Source organism: Microtus pennsylvanicus, chromosome 8 (assembly GCF_037038515.1).
Source record: "Microtus pennsylvanicus isolate mMicPen1 chromosome 8, mMicPen1.hap1, whole genome shotgun sequence".
In the NCBI taxonomy this organism is placed as follows: Eukaryota; Metazoa; Chordata; class Mammalia; order Rodentia; family Cricetidae; genus Microtus; species Microtus pennsylvanicus.
This window is the reverse complement of record NC_134586.1, coordinates 51903565-51918512: the sequence shown is the minus strand read 5'-3', so window position 1 is coordinate 51918512 and position 14948 is coordinate 51903565. Positions and strand designations below refer to the sequence as shown.

The following is a 14948-nucleotide window of genomic DNA, read 5'->3' as shown; positions in this document are numbered from 1 at the left end:
GGTGTCACTAAGCAGGTAGAATGTGCCCTGCAGCATTTCATGCCCTGCTCCGTTCTCTTCCTTCTGCAGTGCTGTTGGGTCTTGGTATTGCTTCTTGCATGGGTATTGATTACTTTTTATATCACTGGTGTTTCAGAGTGTGTGGCTCTATTCAATACTGATATACATTTGAGCTATTCCCAGGTTCCAGTCGGTATTCATTGAGCTTCTATGAATATCTGTGTGTAGTATTTGTATGGATATCCCCCCCACCCCGAGAAAGCTGCTGAGGAGTGGTGTCCCTGGGCCGGAAGCAGGGCACATGCTTAGCTGTATAAGAGTCCATAGGGTGTTTTCCAGTGCATCGCCAGCAGCGTGTGTGTGAGATTCCTATTCTGTGTCCTTGCTGTTGTGAGTTGATTTAGAGAAAACGGCCTTTCTAATAGTTGTAGGCAAGCATCTCATCATAGTTTTGCTTTGAATTTCCCTCAAGGTTAAATGATGATTAGAGATGTTTTGCATCTTTTCAGATATTTTGTTTTTGTTTAACATCCAAATGTGAGGTTACAGGGTCTTTTTAGAAGCAGAAACCTTAGAGCATTTGCTTTTGTGTTTCTGGTTTTATCCACTCAAGTTGCTTTTTCAGTCGCGCAAGGAGATTGTGTTATTGGGGGCTGGGGTAGCTCTCTGTGGTTCTCATGTAGGAATGTGATTTAGGAAATGTTCTCAGCCAGGGCCCTCGCAGTCCATGGTATGTAGTCAGCAGTGTCTGGAGGCAGTCGGTGAACACCATTATCCTAAACGTTCTTTGTCCAGATTACAGTGGTCACCTTTCCTCTAAACAGACTTCCTCCCGCTGTCCCCCCTTGACTTAACCAGAGCTGCTTCTATCCACCTGGTCTCCAGACCCAAAGGGTCACTGCTGGTTTCTCTTCGCAATCACATTGTTTACCCTGTTTTCTTGACTGACTTAAAAAATTATTTATAGTCTATGTCTGAACACTCTATATGTACACCTGCATGCCCGAAGAGGGCATTGGATCCTATTATTGATGGTTGGGAGCCACCATGTGGTTGCTGGGAATTGAACTCAGGAAGAACAGCCAGTTCTCTTAACTGTTGAGTCATCTCTCCAGCCCCCTGTCAACTGACTTTTTAAGCCTGTAGACATTGTCTGTAAGATTTTTTAATACCTTATGCCTGCCCCAAACCCTAACAAGTTCTCTAATTTATTATCTATTTCCACAGTATATGAGTGTGAATGTGTGTGTATGTGTGTGTGTGTGGTGTAGTGTGTGTGTGTTATGATTGTGTGGTATATGTTGTGCACTCATGAGTGTGTGCACATGTGCATGTATGTGATGTGTGTAGGGTGTGTTTGGTATTTTTGATGTGTATGAGTATGTGTGTGTGGTGTGTATATTTGTGTATACATGTGTGTGGGTTGTCATGTATCTAAGTACACATGCACATGTGTGTTCATGCATGTGAAGGCCCAAAGCTGACACTGCTTTTTTTCTTTATTCACTCTCCACTTTACATATCAAACCAGATCCTTTACTTAACATGAAACTTGCTTATTCTGGCGATCTAACTATCCAGCTTACTCCAAGAACCCTGTCTCTGTCTCCCAATGCTGAGATTGCAGGTGGCCTACCACCTTTCCTGCCAGGCTTCTCTCTGTGTTCTGGGTAACCTGATGTCTGGTCCTCATGCTTATGTGCCGGGTGTTTTAGCCTGTAAGCTGTCGTCACAGCTCTCTGTCTTTGGAAGTGGCATTTGTGTCCTTAGACACTTAGGACTTCGTCAATGTGAGGTCGTTGGCTTTCACAGCTCTTCATGCCATGCCTTGCAGTGGTTTCCCAAACATTTCCTCTTGTATTTTTTCCCCTGACTTTACCACCAGAATGGTACTTTCATGGATCCAGATGGGATGCATCTTTCAAAGTTTAGTCAGGTTTTGATCTCCTGATCAAAGCTGTCTGCTCTGGGCTGTGCAGACTCCCTGATGCTTGTGTTTTCAGTTGCTTGTCTCAGAACCAAGCTGAGAGCACTCAGATAAGACCCTTCCACCGGCAGACCAATGGCACAGGCAGCCAGTGTGGTGCAAGCAGCTGGGGCATCTTCATTGCCCCGTCCTGGGCCAGACCTCGTTCAGTCCGGAAGGATTACAGCTGAGTGCAGTGGGCAGAGGCACATAGCATACAGAGCACTGCAGTGGTCAAGCTAATCAGGAAGCCACTCGCCTGTGTCCCCAAGGTCTGTCACCATAATAGATAGTTTCTTCAAAATACCTTTTCAATGAAGAAAGACAGTACATCTTGAGGAGGACAAATGAAAGGGTAGATTGTCACGATTGGACCCTTAGAGAAGGATCTTTTCTTCATGGTTTATGCTCGCCTTGGGCCAGGTTGTGGTATGTACCTGTAATTCCAGCCCTTAGGGGGCTGGGGCAGGAGCATTGTGACTGTGATACCCCAGACTGGCTTCCACAGATGTCCCCACATATGTGGAATGCACTCAAACATTTTATAAATTAATTCTCCTCTGCTACATGTATTCTAGCTCTTTCCTTCAGCCTCAAGTCCAGCTAGTCATCATGACTAGTTATTAGACCAAGTATCACCCTCTTCCAGTTAGGACCTTTCATTGTTCTTCCTCAGAAATCATAACACCTGTATAGTTCATGCTGGCATTTCAAGAGGGCACCTGCCCTCCCTAAACACACTTACCAAAGACATGGGTTGTGGCCAGATTCCATGGCAGCCTTACATTATAATCTTATTCCCACCATGCAGAACTCAGAGCTGAGGCTTCCATTAGACTTAGCTAGGAATGCCAGGCATGCAGGTCTGTGCCATCAAGTCACTTAGGGTTATATTTGCTCCTAGCACTTTTTACTGCGCAACAGCAGTGACCGTGACAGGTGTCATTTGTCCTCACTTTGGAGCTGGGGAAAGAGAGAAGGGCAAAGAGACAAAGAGAGAGTGTGCAGCCACAAGCCTTGCTCCCAGTCACAGGAGTGCTAAGGAGTATCTTTGAGATCTGAACCCGTGTCTGACTCTAGCCCTTATGTTCTCAGTCCATCCACACGTGAGCTTGTTCATGAAATGCAGTGTCTTTACTGTGCCTGTCCCTTTCATTTGATCCACAGTTAGTAAAAGTCGGTCATATTCTGTCTTGGCAGTCCCTCAAAGGCAGTTCTTTGGGAAGTCCTTCAGTCTATGTGTTGCTTTTATTGGTTAATGAATTAAGAAGCTGCTCTCGGCCAATGCCTTAGCAGAATAGAGCTAGGCAGGAAAACAAACTGAATGCTGGGAGAAAGAAGGCAGAGTCAGTGAGAAGCCATGGAGCCACTAGAGGAGACAGATGCAAACCACCAGTCGGAACCTTGCTAGTAGGCCATGAGCCTCATGGTAAAATATAAAATAATAGAAATGGGTTAACCAACAATATAAGAGCTATCTAGCAATATGCTTAACTGATTAGCCAATCAGTGATTTAAATAATATAGTTTCTGAGTGATTATTTTGAGTCTGGGCAGCCAACAGTTCTTCAGGACCAGTGGGCACATGCAAAGGTCACCTCAGAGCCACCTCTCAGGTGTCACATTCCCTACAGCACGTTGCAGTGAAGATGAATGAATATTGTTGTTTGCCTGTTTAAGTTTATATTCTTCATGTTCTGCCTCTTGCCCTAGGGGTTGATAGGTTAGCATTCTTTCTTGATTGAGTTCCACACAGACTGTATAACTGTTGTATTGACTATTTTATTCATAGGTTCCTTTGGAACTACATTCACAGCCATAAAAATGTTTTCTTTTTGAAACATACAGGTTTTTTTTCTTCCTAAGTTTAGATGAAGAGTAAATGTATTATTAAAAGATATGTTGAATGTTCTGTAGGAAGGTCAAGCCTAAAAAGAACAACAACAAAACCTAGGAAACAACAGTTCACAGTGCAGGAGGAGAATTGCTAATTGTTTCCAGAGCTGCATAGTCTTACATCAGCTACAAGATGGCACAGAATTACATAGTAGTAACTAAGAAATGAAAACATGAAGCTTGAAGCCAAACAAAAACAAATCAGCTTACTTGGAGAAGCCTGTGACATCATTCTGTGCTTCATAGAATGGAATGGAAGCCTTGAAACAGGAAACTGGGCTAGCACACCCTCATTTCCTTTACAGGTAACTGTGGACTATAGTTACTTGGGTATTTCTCTTTTATTCTGTAATTATCATGCAGAAGCAGTACTGTATTAAAACTATGTTTTCTAATTAAAGGGCAGTAACTTTTTGTTGTTGATTGTGATGTAGTGATTGCTGAATATCTACCACGATCACATCCACAGAAATGTCTCTGATGTATTGAATAATAAAGCATCGTCCAAAGATGCTCAGTCTTCAGTTTTCCTTAGGCACTGTTTTGTGAGACGGGGAGAGAGAACTGTCTCTGTGGACAGTTGTCAGTCTAGGCAGGTTTGAGGTGGTGCGAATGAGAGTGAAGTACACATGTGTGATTATTACCATGGTAATATCGTGCCCTGTGTGTCAGCATGGAGGAAGAAGTCTTAAGGTAAGAGCAGATCTATTTCCTGATTACCGACTGAGTCAAACTGTCCTCGTTTGCTTCTCTGGTGCTATGAAGAACACTGACCAAATCAATAAAGGAGAAGAAAGGGTTTATTTCAGCTTACAGTCCCATCATTGAGAGAAGTCAGGAAAAGAGCTCAAGGCAGGGGCTGAAAGAGAGACCTGTTGTCTGACAGTATTCCTGGGAGACGTGAGCACATGTCTGTTCACCCAAGATATGGAACTAATGCAGACCGAAGTATGATAACAGGGAAGTCCACCTTGGTGAGCCAATGGGTTTTATTGGGGTTACGTACAGGTTTAGATAATCAGTGTGCTATATCTTGTCAGACGTCACCAGTGGATCACACAGCTCGCATTTCATTCTTGGAAAGCTCACCATCAGGAAGATAGCTGCCCACACTGGGACTCCAAGTCATTCCGATACTGCCTATTTGTACCTCTTTGTAAATACTGCTACTGGGGTCTGCCATGCTGGGATGGGGTGGGAGAGCCAGAGTTTCTCATATTATTCTTCCTCGGACAAGCCTTCAACAATGGCTGAAACCAGGTGGTGTTGCATGCCTGGAGTTCAAGACCAGCATGGTCTAAAAAAAAGTGAGGACTCACTTGGGGGATGTAGACAACTCAGTTATTTCTGTAGCAGTGCACTGAGTCACCACTAGTGGGAAAGAGCCAGGCAGACGGAAGTCACATACTTTCAGACAGTAGCAGTTCCTGTAAAATTCAATTAAGACCTACAGCTTAGTAGGTTTATACTGATTTTTGTAGTCAGCTTTGATCCTTGAACTATGGATGCTGGGGCGGGGGAGTACATAGGAACTGAGCTGATTCTGCAGCTCTTCTGCAAACCTAAAATTATTTTAGAATAGATTTGATCAGAAACACTTCCTTCCCTATCACCCTGCAATAGGAAAGGTTTACCTAAGGAGAAATAAAGAAGTTAAGTGCATTCTGATGTTCAGTCCTAACCCTGAAACTTGAATTTCTCTTTGATATAAATAAATGTCTGTAGTCATCATAAAATTTTGTTTTTATTTGAAAAGAAAAAGGAAACAACGTGATACTGAGATCAGGATTCACATACCTGAAAATAAGTGGCTCTTTGTATTTTTAAATCCTTACTTAACAGTTGAGGCTCCAACATTGTTTCTTCGTGTTTGGCCCCTTTCGGTCCTACCTCACCTCTCCAGTCTTTTGTCTGCCTTGCTGGGAGAGACAGTTACTCTGATGTGGCAATGGAAATACTTACTCAGGTTTTGTGTGTGTGTGTGTGTGTTCGTTCAGAAAGGCCCTTCAGGCAAGAAAACAAGACAACAGAGAAAGCTCTGTTACAAACTACAGTAATTAGACCGATGCTATGGGAAGGACACCGTTTTTCTCGACAGCTCGCACGTTGTACCGCACTCCACTGGAGGGTGTGCAGCCGCGGTGACTGACCTGGAGAAACACACACAGACCATTCTGTCTGTTACAAGATGTGGCTTTGTGCAGAGCAAGAACAACCAGCTGGATGAGCCGTGTGACCTCAGGCAGTTAGTTCACTCTAGCCTCTGAGCTCCACCTGCCGCGGTTATACAGGCTTTCCAAAATTAAATAAGATGAGCTGGTAAAATCTTTAATGCCCACTTGGGATACACTAGTTACTTAGTGCGCTGTCCAACAGCGTCAGTAGGGATCATGTGACCCATCACTGGTGCTGTATTTATTTTTATTCCATTTCCAGTGTGGTCTGAACTTACTTAAATATAACCGATATTTAATCTTTCTGTGAGTGATGTTTGCTAGCTTTTCCGGTGAGTATCCCATCCTCTTGTCCTTGCAGACACATGGGCTAAGATACAATTTCAAATATATTTCTAATTTATATGTAATACTTTTTACCAGCACAGTCTTATTGTTCTTATTTTTTAACTCCAAAATGCAGCTTTTGTAAATGGTTCTCATTTGTTTACATTGGTCAGTCTCGATATTATTTTCCCAAGAGTTTATATTCAGTTACTCACATAAAAAAAAAAAAAAGGCTGGGCGGTGGTGGCACACGCCTTTAATCCCAGCACTCGGGAGGCAGAGGCAGGAGGATCTCTGTGAGTTCGAGGCCAGCCTGGTCTACAAGAGCTAGTTCCAGGACAGGAACCAAAAGCTAGGGAGAAACCCTGTCTCGAAAATCCAAAATAAACAAACAAACTCAAACTTACTGAAGCAAATTGCTTTGAATATGGCATAGTATGGGTGCTTTATTTGTTTACTTACAGTCAGCCAGCCTGTTGGGTTTTTTTTTTTTTGTTTTTGTTTGTTTTTTTGACCGAGTCATCTCATTCCAGGCTGTCTTTTGAAATTCACTATGAAGCCCAGGCTGTTCTCAAACTCAGCCATTTTCTAAGTGCTGGGATTACAGGTGTAAGTCACCTCACTGGGGTATTTCGGTGTCGTGGCAGTGGCAGCTGTGGTCCCTGATGTGGACACTGTTTTAAAGTCAGTGGCAATCTGTAGGTCTCTGTCCAGTTGTATGGGACACACCATGTGGCCCCATTCAGATCCAGTTCCATTGCTAGGCTCCCCAGTGATTTAGGGGTGACAGAATGCTAACAGGCGCACACTCCAGGAGACTGGTGAGGATCCTGCCGTGAGAAGTGTTTAGTAGCTGAAAGTCAGTTGCGCCTGTTGCTCCCAGTCATATTTACGTTGTACCCTGAGTTTGCCACTGACTTGGTCCCTAACTTTGTTTTCATTTCTCTGAAGACTTGGGGACTGTTTTTCCTAAGATTTTTTATTAGTGTTCACTTTATTATAAAATAATTTTTTTATATCTTCTTAGGCTAATTCTGGCCAGGTGAAGTGGAAAGTCAGGCTGATCTATAAAGAGTCTATATTTAAACAGTCTTCAGACACCAGAGTCTATTTTGATTGTTTCCTTCCCTTGGTAACCAGGTCCCTTTCCTAGAACACAGCGGGCACCCCTGTAAAGCTCCTCCACCACCAGCCCCACCTCCTGCACAGCCCTCTTCCTCCTGCTCACTACTTACTGTATGTACCTCCCTCATGAATGTCCCAGGAGTTTTGTTTCCCCCTTGAGCTTGCAAGAAACACCTGGTAGGCAGTCCCTGAACACGTGTTGCCTTCTCCTTCTGTGATCTCTTTCATTCTTTGGTTGTTCTTTACTGTTGCTATAAATTAAACTTCTGAGCAGTGGCTTCAGTGTTTGGAATAGTGTCCTCTTTAGAAGCTATCAGAAGATTAAGAATAGAAAATGACCTCTGCCCACTAAAAAACATAGGTCATGTTCACATTTTGCTAGTCAGTCTGTTAGTGAGTGATGGCATTAAGGGCTGGGGGTGTAACTCAATAGTATAACATCTGCTTAGCACGAGCAAGGCAGGCACAAACATACACACACACACACACACACACACACACACACACACAAACACACACACAGGTGGGAGGTGCATTTACCATGAATGCTTTGTGACATTTTTATTAAATGGTGTCTAAATCACATAAAGATTGCTGCAGAAGATAAAAGTTGTTATTCTTCATTACGTCCCATTGGGTCTCTAATGCTTATAGAGAAATGGAGACAACAATGCTTTCCACAAAGGTGCACATTTAGTTCCATAAATTGAGTAAAGCATTTACTCAGAATGTATCAAATTCTGTTCTGTAGAGCTACAGCCTTTAGAAACATTTGTAACAAAGTTTCTTAAAGATGCTTTGTTTTCATGTGCAGAGTTAAGAAGTCTACTTGATAGGTAGACTTTTAGTAAATACACTTTCAGAGAATTACTCTTCCTCGTAGGACTGGGAAGAAATGATACATCACACAGCAGCGTGTATCTTATTTGTTGTTCTGTGTTGTTGACAAGGTACATAGGGCCGTGTGCATACTGATTTATTTTGTGGCACCATCGCATCTTTAGCAGTCCTGTAACCCTTCCGGAGGGAGTTGTCGGCGGGGAAATAAATACCATAGTGGGAGATGGGTGCAGAGTCAGCTGTTGCTATTTCATGTGTGCTGTGCGCGCATTTCCCCGGAGCCACGCTACTCCCATGTCATACTATTCTGCACACTCGAGATATTCAGGAGCTCTTTTTGCTAACATATGTGGCCATTATTTCAGGATAAGTAAAAGAAATAAGAGGTTCTGATTAGAAAGGGAGAAGTAGGCCTGACTTTAGGTGTGAGGAAAGTTGATGGTGTCTCCACAAGCGCCGAGCCGAACCACTGAGTGAAGTTGGAAAATAGAATGATAGACAAGGGACGTACGTACCTTGAGCCTGGTAGTGAATATACTTCGAAACTTTTTGGTTTTGTTTTGTGCTGCTGGAAATTGAGCTGAGGGCCTTGCCAAGTGGCTAATGTTGCAGAACACAAATTATATAAAATCATTTGTATTGATAATCAGTTTCTATTACATTTACATATTCAAATTTACCCTTTACATAGCTCCATGACATGTGGAGTATTAGAAAATAAATCTGACAAAGGCAGGGTCAAAGCCTATGAAACTCTAGCGCAGGGTTGAGAGGCCTGATAGGAAGCCAGAATGAGGGGAGAAATGCTTCCTGTGGTGGTGTGCATGAGAATGGCACCCATGGGCTCTTGCATTTGAATACTTCATCCACAGGTGGAACTGTTTGGGAAGAATTAGGAGGTGTGGCCTTGTTGGAGAAGGTGTGTCACTAGGGGTGGCTTTGAGGTTTTAAAAAGGCTATGCCATTCCAATTTAGTTCTCTCTGCCTCCTGCTTTGAACCAGATCTAAGCTCTAAGCTGTTGCCCCAGCGCCATGCCTGCCTGCTGCCACGCTCCCTGCCATGTTGATCAGGACTTTCATTCTGCAGCTGTGAGCCACAGTAAACATTTTCCTTTAAGTTGTTTTAATCAGTGTCTCTTCACAGCAAGAGAAAAGTAACTAAATGCTTCTGATGAAAAAGTCAGGAAAAGATCATTATTGTTAATGTGTCCATTCTACCCAAAAACAGTCCATGGACCCAAGTACTTTGGGTGAGCTCTCAGCAGGGTGTCCTGTGGGAACTGGTGATCTGACGTAAAAATCCATGTGGAAATGTGAAAAGCCTGGAATAGTCAGAACCAGTTTGGAGAATGGAAACTACTGGATTTCAGACTCTATTAAAACCTGCGCTAGTCAGCAAGTCCAGCACTGGCATCTGAAGATGACCAGCTAGAGGGAGGTTTTTGGAGAAGGGATTTCGCTGAAGAAAGAACTTTTTTTTTTCAAGCAGTAGATCAAAACTTAAAATCTCTGAACATAATGGGGGGAAAGCTTTGCACCACTAAAATAGGCAAAGTTTTCTTAAAAATGACACCAAAAGCAAGCTTCATAATCTAGGCCCCGTGGCATACACCAGTGGGCTCCTTGCTGAGCAGGCAGTGCCAGGAGGATTACTTTGGGTGGGTTCAAGACCACTTTGGTTCATGTGGTGAGTTCCAGGTCAGCTTGAACTACAGAGTGAGACCCTGTCTCAAGCAAAATCAAACAAATCTCCCCATTAATAATATGAATATGAGCATACATAAATATTATGATTACCTTAAAATAATTTGGATATAATCAAAATTTAATGCTTATTTGAAAAACATTCTCCAAAGGATGAAAAGATATAAACCACAGATTAGGAAAAGTAACTTCAAATGACTATACTCAGAATATATTTAGAACTTCAAAATATCATGAATTTAGATAATAGACAACCCAATAAGCATACACAAATATTTGAAAATTCATTTGGGCAAATAAATATGTAAAGAGGAGGTCAGCATCATTAGAATCACGGTAAAGAACCAGAGAGGTGATTTGTGGCTAGGAGTATGTACTGCTGTTGCAGAGGACCTAGGATTGGTTCCTGGCCCTCATGTCTAGTTGCTCACAGCTACCTGTAAACTCCAGCTCCAGGGCATCCAACGTCGTCTGACCTCTGTGGGGATCTATTTCATGCACCCATACCATCCCCTCCAAGGGATACATACACACATAGAGAACTTAAAATCTTAAAAACAAACAAAACGAAAACAGTAAAACAGTACTGCATAGTTCCTAGGCTGTGAGCACTTATGAATGCTGGCAACCTAGCTTGGGAAGGATGTGGACAGCTCGGGACTGCTGGGATTATAAAATGTACAGCTTGGCAGGTTTATAAAGTCAAACGTACCCCTACCTCTGACCCAGCAACTTCCCTCTTAGTATTTCCTGAGCAGAAGGGAAGGCATCTTCCATATGAAGGTCTGTTTGCAAATGTTCACATGGTTTATCAGTAACATCCCCAGACTGGAGAAACAAATAGTGATGCACCTCTGTGCTGGATTATGCTCACCAACGAGGAGGGGAGGACGTCTTGAGATCTGTAATGTGGATAAAACACAATAGTTAGGAGAGAGAACAAAGGAAAATTGATAGGGTTAAATTTGTATAACATTCTAGACTAGGCAGACCAGTCAGTAGTGACAGGAATATCAGGTGGCTTAGAGGACAGTGAGGTGGGGCTCGGGAAAGAAGTTCCAAAGGGATGCTGAAAGTATGGGGCTTGTAAGTATGGGGTCTCGGTTGTAGCAGTGATTGCGTTTGTATGTGTGTCCACCTAAACTTACTTAAATTGTATACTTTAAATATATATATATATATACACACATATATATGTATATATATATAGTTTTGATTCCCAGCTTATTATGTGAACAACACAAACTTGTTTTCACCAATTTTAAATTAATGCTAGGCATCATGGCACACACTGGTAGTCCTAGCACTTGGGGTAGCCTGGATTATCTTTAGACCCTGTCTCAAAACATGCCCCTCCATTAAAGTACCACTCAGGTGACAGCTAGTGTCTTTCAAAGGTAAGTTTGGATAAGGATTTTTAAAAGAACTAAGGAATTTGGCATACGCTGTTCTGGAATAATTATGAATTATAATGCGCAAAATATTTCATTGTCATAAATTTATTATCTTTAATTTGTGTGTATGAAATCTTCCTTGAGACTTCCTTTGAGACTCATAACGTGGCTGTCACCCTTCCTTCTTTGACTAATTTTAGAATGCAGTTAAGTCCTTGGGAAAATCACTTACGTCATCGCTGAAGAATTCCTACTAAAATAGCTTCTCACTGAAGTTCCCATCCCATGTTAAACCCACAGCAGGTTCTGATAAACTCAAAGATAGAATAACTTTTTTTTTTCTCTTTCCACACAGGCCCTCTGGTCGTGGCAGCGCGGTCATGTGGTGGATTCTTGGCAGTCAGCAGTCTGTGGAGCTTTTGCAGGTGCAAGGGATTATATTATACTGGGAAAAACCAAAGTGGGGGGAGAGAATGTGAAAATGCTCGCTGTGCAGAGCAGCATTCTTCAGGAATTCCACATTGTTTAGACGGACAGAGCCTCGCTAGCTGTTTGGAGTGAAACAAACCCTAAAGAGGTGTCTGCTTGAATGACAACCAATTTGTTTTTTGACAGATTTCCCTTTTCCTTTTTATCTTTATGAAAGCCTCACTCTGGCCCTTGGATTATTTTAAGGATGGTTTATAAAGCCCTCTGTGTGTGTTGGGGCGGGGGGTACTGTGCAGCTGTCTGCTGGGAGCGGTGCTGCGGGCGATGGGAGATCCACAGCCCGTGTGACATGTTTGACAGCGCAGGAGATTAATTGGTATCAGAACAGGGGCTACTCCACAGCTTACGGCAGGCTGACGTTAAAGCAAGAGCGGCATGTCAGCAGTGTTGTGCCGCTGCCCGTCACTCAGTGCTAAGCACACAGATGCTTCAAAGACTGGAGAATTATAAAGTGTTTGGATATAGTGCTGGTGAACGGATGGGCAGGCAGGTTGGAGGTCAGCAACTGTGGGGAAAATGATTCTTTTACAAATATCTGTAACAGTTGTTGGATTTTGTTTTCATGTAGTGATTAGGAAAACAGAAGCCATACATTTTATTGACTCATTTGTTAATAATTTAAACCCATGTAAGGTGTGGAAGTAACCACCAGAGATAAGAACTTTACTGCAGAGAAGGCATCAGTCTGTCCAGATCAGGGGGGATAATGGTTTCCACACCTGCATCAGGGGGGGGGGGGCTTAAGGGAGGGGTCTTGATTCATTTTCCCGAGGTCAGGATGCTTTGCTATCCCACCCTTTAGAGAAGTGTGTATTACTTTTGTTGACTGCCTTTTCGCCTGGGGCAGAGTTATTAGGGGTGGAACACCAAAAAAACATTATGTAAATGGAGTCATCCTGGACAAGAGAAGCTAATATATATATATATATATATATATATATATATATATATATATATATATATTATGTATACAAGTGTTACGCCTGCACGTATGCCTGCAGGCCAGAAGAGAGAACCAGATCTCATTACAGATGGCTGTGAGCCACCATGTGGATGCTGAGAATTGAACTCAGGACCTCTGGCAGAGCAGCTGGTGCTCTTAACCACTGAGTCATCTCTTCAGCCCCTGAAAAGCCACTTCTTGGTGTTGAATACTCTAAAAGTTACCTGCCTTCAAATAAGAAATAAGTATGTTCTGGTATATCCATTGTGGTGGTTTGATTAGGTGTGCCCCCCATAGACTCATGTATTTGAATACTTGGCCCAGAGGGGGTGGCACTATTAGGTGTGGCCTTATAGGAGGAAGCTGTCACTGTAGGAGCAGGCTTTGAGGTCTCATATGCTCAAGCTATGCCCACTGTGGCACACAGTCTCCTATGCTGCCTGCGGATCAGGATGTAGAACTCTCAGCACCTTCTCCAGCATCATATCTACCTGCATGCTGCCATAGTTTCCACCATGATGATAATAGACTAACCTCTGAAACCATAATCCAGCCCCAATTAAATATTTTCCTATATAACAATCGCCACAGTCATGGTATGGTGTCTCTTCACAGCACTAGAAACCCTAAGACATCCTTCAAATCATGATTCCAGAGTTTACATGCAGACACATGGATACTGTATATTTGGGGATTTGTTTTTATACAGTCCTCTTGCTGAGGAATGCTCTGCATCGTACTCACATTTGTCAAAGGAGGGAAGGAGGACAGTTTCTGTCATACATGTGTTCTGTGGTGAGAACCCTCTTCCCTGGCCTTTCTGGATACGTGATGCTGAGCTAGGCTGGGCTCTCTAACAAGTGGCTGAGTCTCTGGTTTAAGCCCAGTTCCTGGAGGAGACCTTGGGCTTTCTGACCTATAGCATAGAAATAATCACTCCTCCCTGGATGGATCCAGTGATGTGTGCATTGACCCTCGGCCATCTGTAAAACTGAACAGCTGTAAGGAGTTCCTACTCTTCCAATTAAGAAAAAAAGCAACATCCCCCAATTGGAAGGTAGTCCCCATAATAACTCATTTCCTGGACAGCACTGGGTAATGTCATGATCTGCAGTCACTGCACAGTGTAGCTCTGTCCAGCCATCTCATTGTTTTCAGGTGAGATTCTGCTAAGTGAAGGAGTTTAAGGCCTATGGGGGGGGGGACTTGTTGGCAAAGGTTTCTGTCCTGCCCTGTCTTGTAGCTAGTCAGTCCTAAGGAAACACACAGAGGCTTACATTAATTATAAACTGGTCAGCCTACTAGCTCAGGCTTCTTATTAACTCTTATACCTTACATTAACCAATAATTCTTATCTATGTTAGCCACGTGGGTTGGTACCTTTATCACCGAGGCATTCTCATCTTGCTTCCTCTGTGTCTAGGTGATGATTGCAGATTGAGCCTTTCCTCTTCCCAGAATTCTCCTATTCTGGTTGCCCTGCTGTTGGGAGCCAGCCTCAACAAAAATGCTTTTCTCCAGACTAGAGGTGTGGGGATTTAGAAATGTAGTAAAGAATATGAAGACACAAATGAAGATAATGAAACAGAGAAACATATAGGGTGGTATTGGGAGGGAATATTTTTAGCGAGTACTGAAAATTTGCCTGCATTTTATTTCCAACTGCTTAAAATACCCTACCCCAAAAAGTAGGAGTAAGACAAAAGACTGCATTAACATGATACAAGGAATTGAAATATCAATTGAAAGTCATGGGCTACATTTATAGTTAAACATTCTGTTGCTAGAACAAAACAAGTCATGCTCACGCCCTAGACCAAAACATTCTGTAGGCAAACCACTCCCTGGGTGGAATCCCAAGTTATTTCCATAAAAGGGGAACTGGAACTTAGTTGAATCCTTAGACTTTTGTTTGAGGTGGGATCAAACTACTTCCCTATTCCAGGAGCGCGTGGTCTGGCAATTAGCTACACCTGTTGACAATAACGTTGAGAGAGCAGAAACATGTTCAACACCTCAGTGGGACCCTTGTCTGAGGTAGAAGCACAATAACCTTGAAGGAACTAACAAGTCTCAACTCTCTGACCTTT

At 42.9% G+C, this 14948-nt stretch overlaps 1 protein-coding gene across 4 annotated transcripts in view; it reads left to right on the top strand.

Annotated features, from left to right (window-relative positions):
- Slc25a26 (solute carrier family 25 member 26) overlaps positions 1-14948 on the top strand; it is a 124816-nt gene that overhangs the window by 100402 nt on the left and 9466 nt on the right. For all 4 annotated transcript variants that reach the window (XM_075983400.1, XM_075983399.1, XM_075983401.1 and 1 more), the window contains one exon: positions 11782-11851. In XM_075983400.1, coding sequence (XP_075839515.1) covers positions 11782-11851 — 70 coding nt within the window. The remainder of the gene's footprint in view (positions 1-11781; positions 11852-14948) is intronic.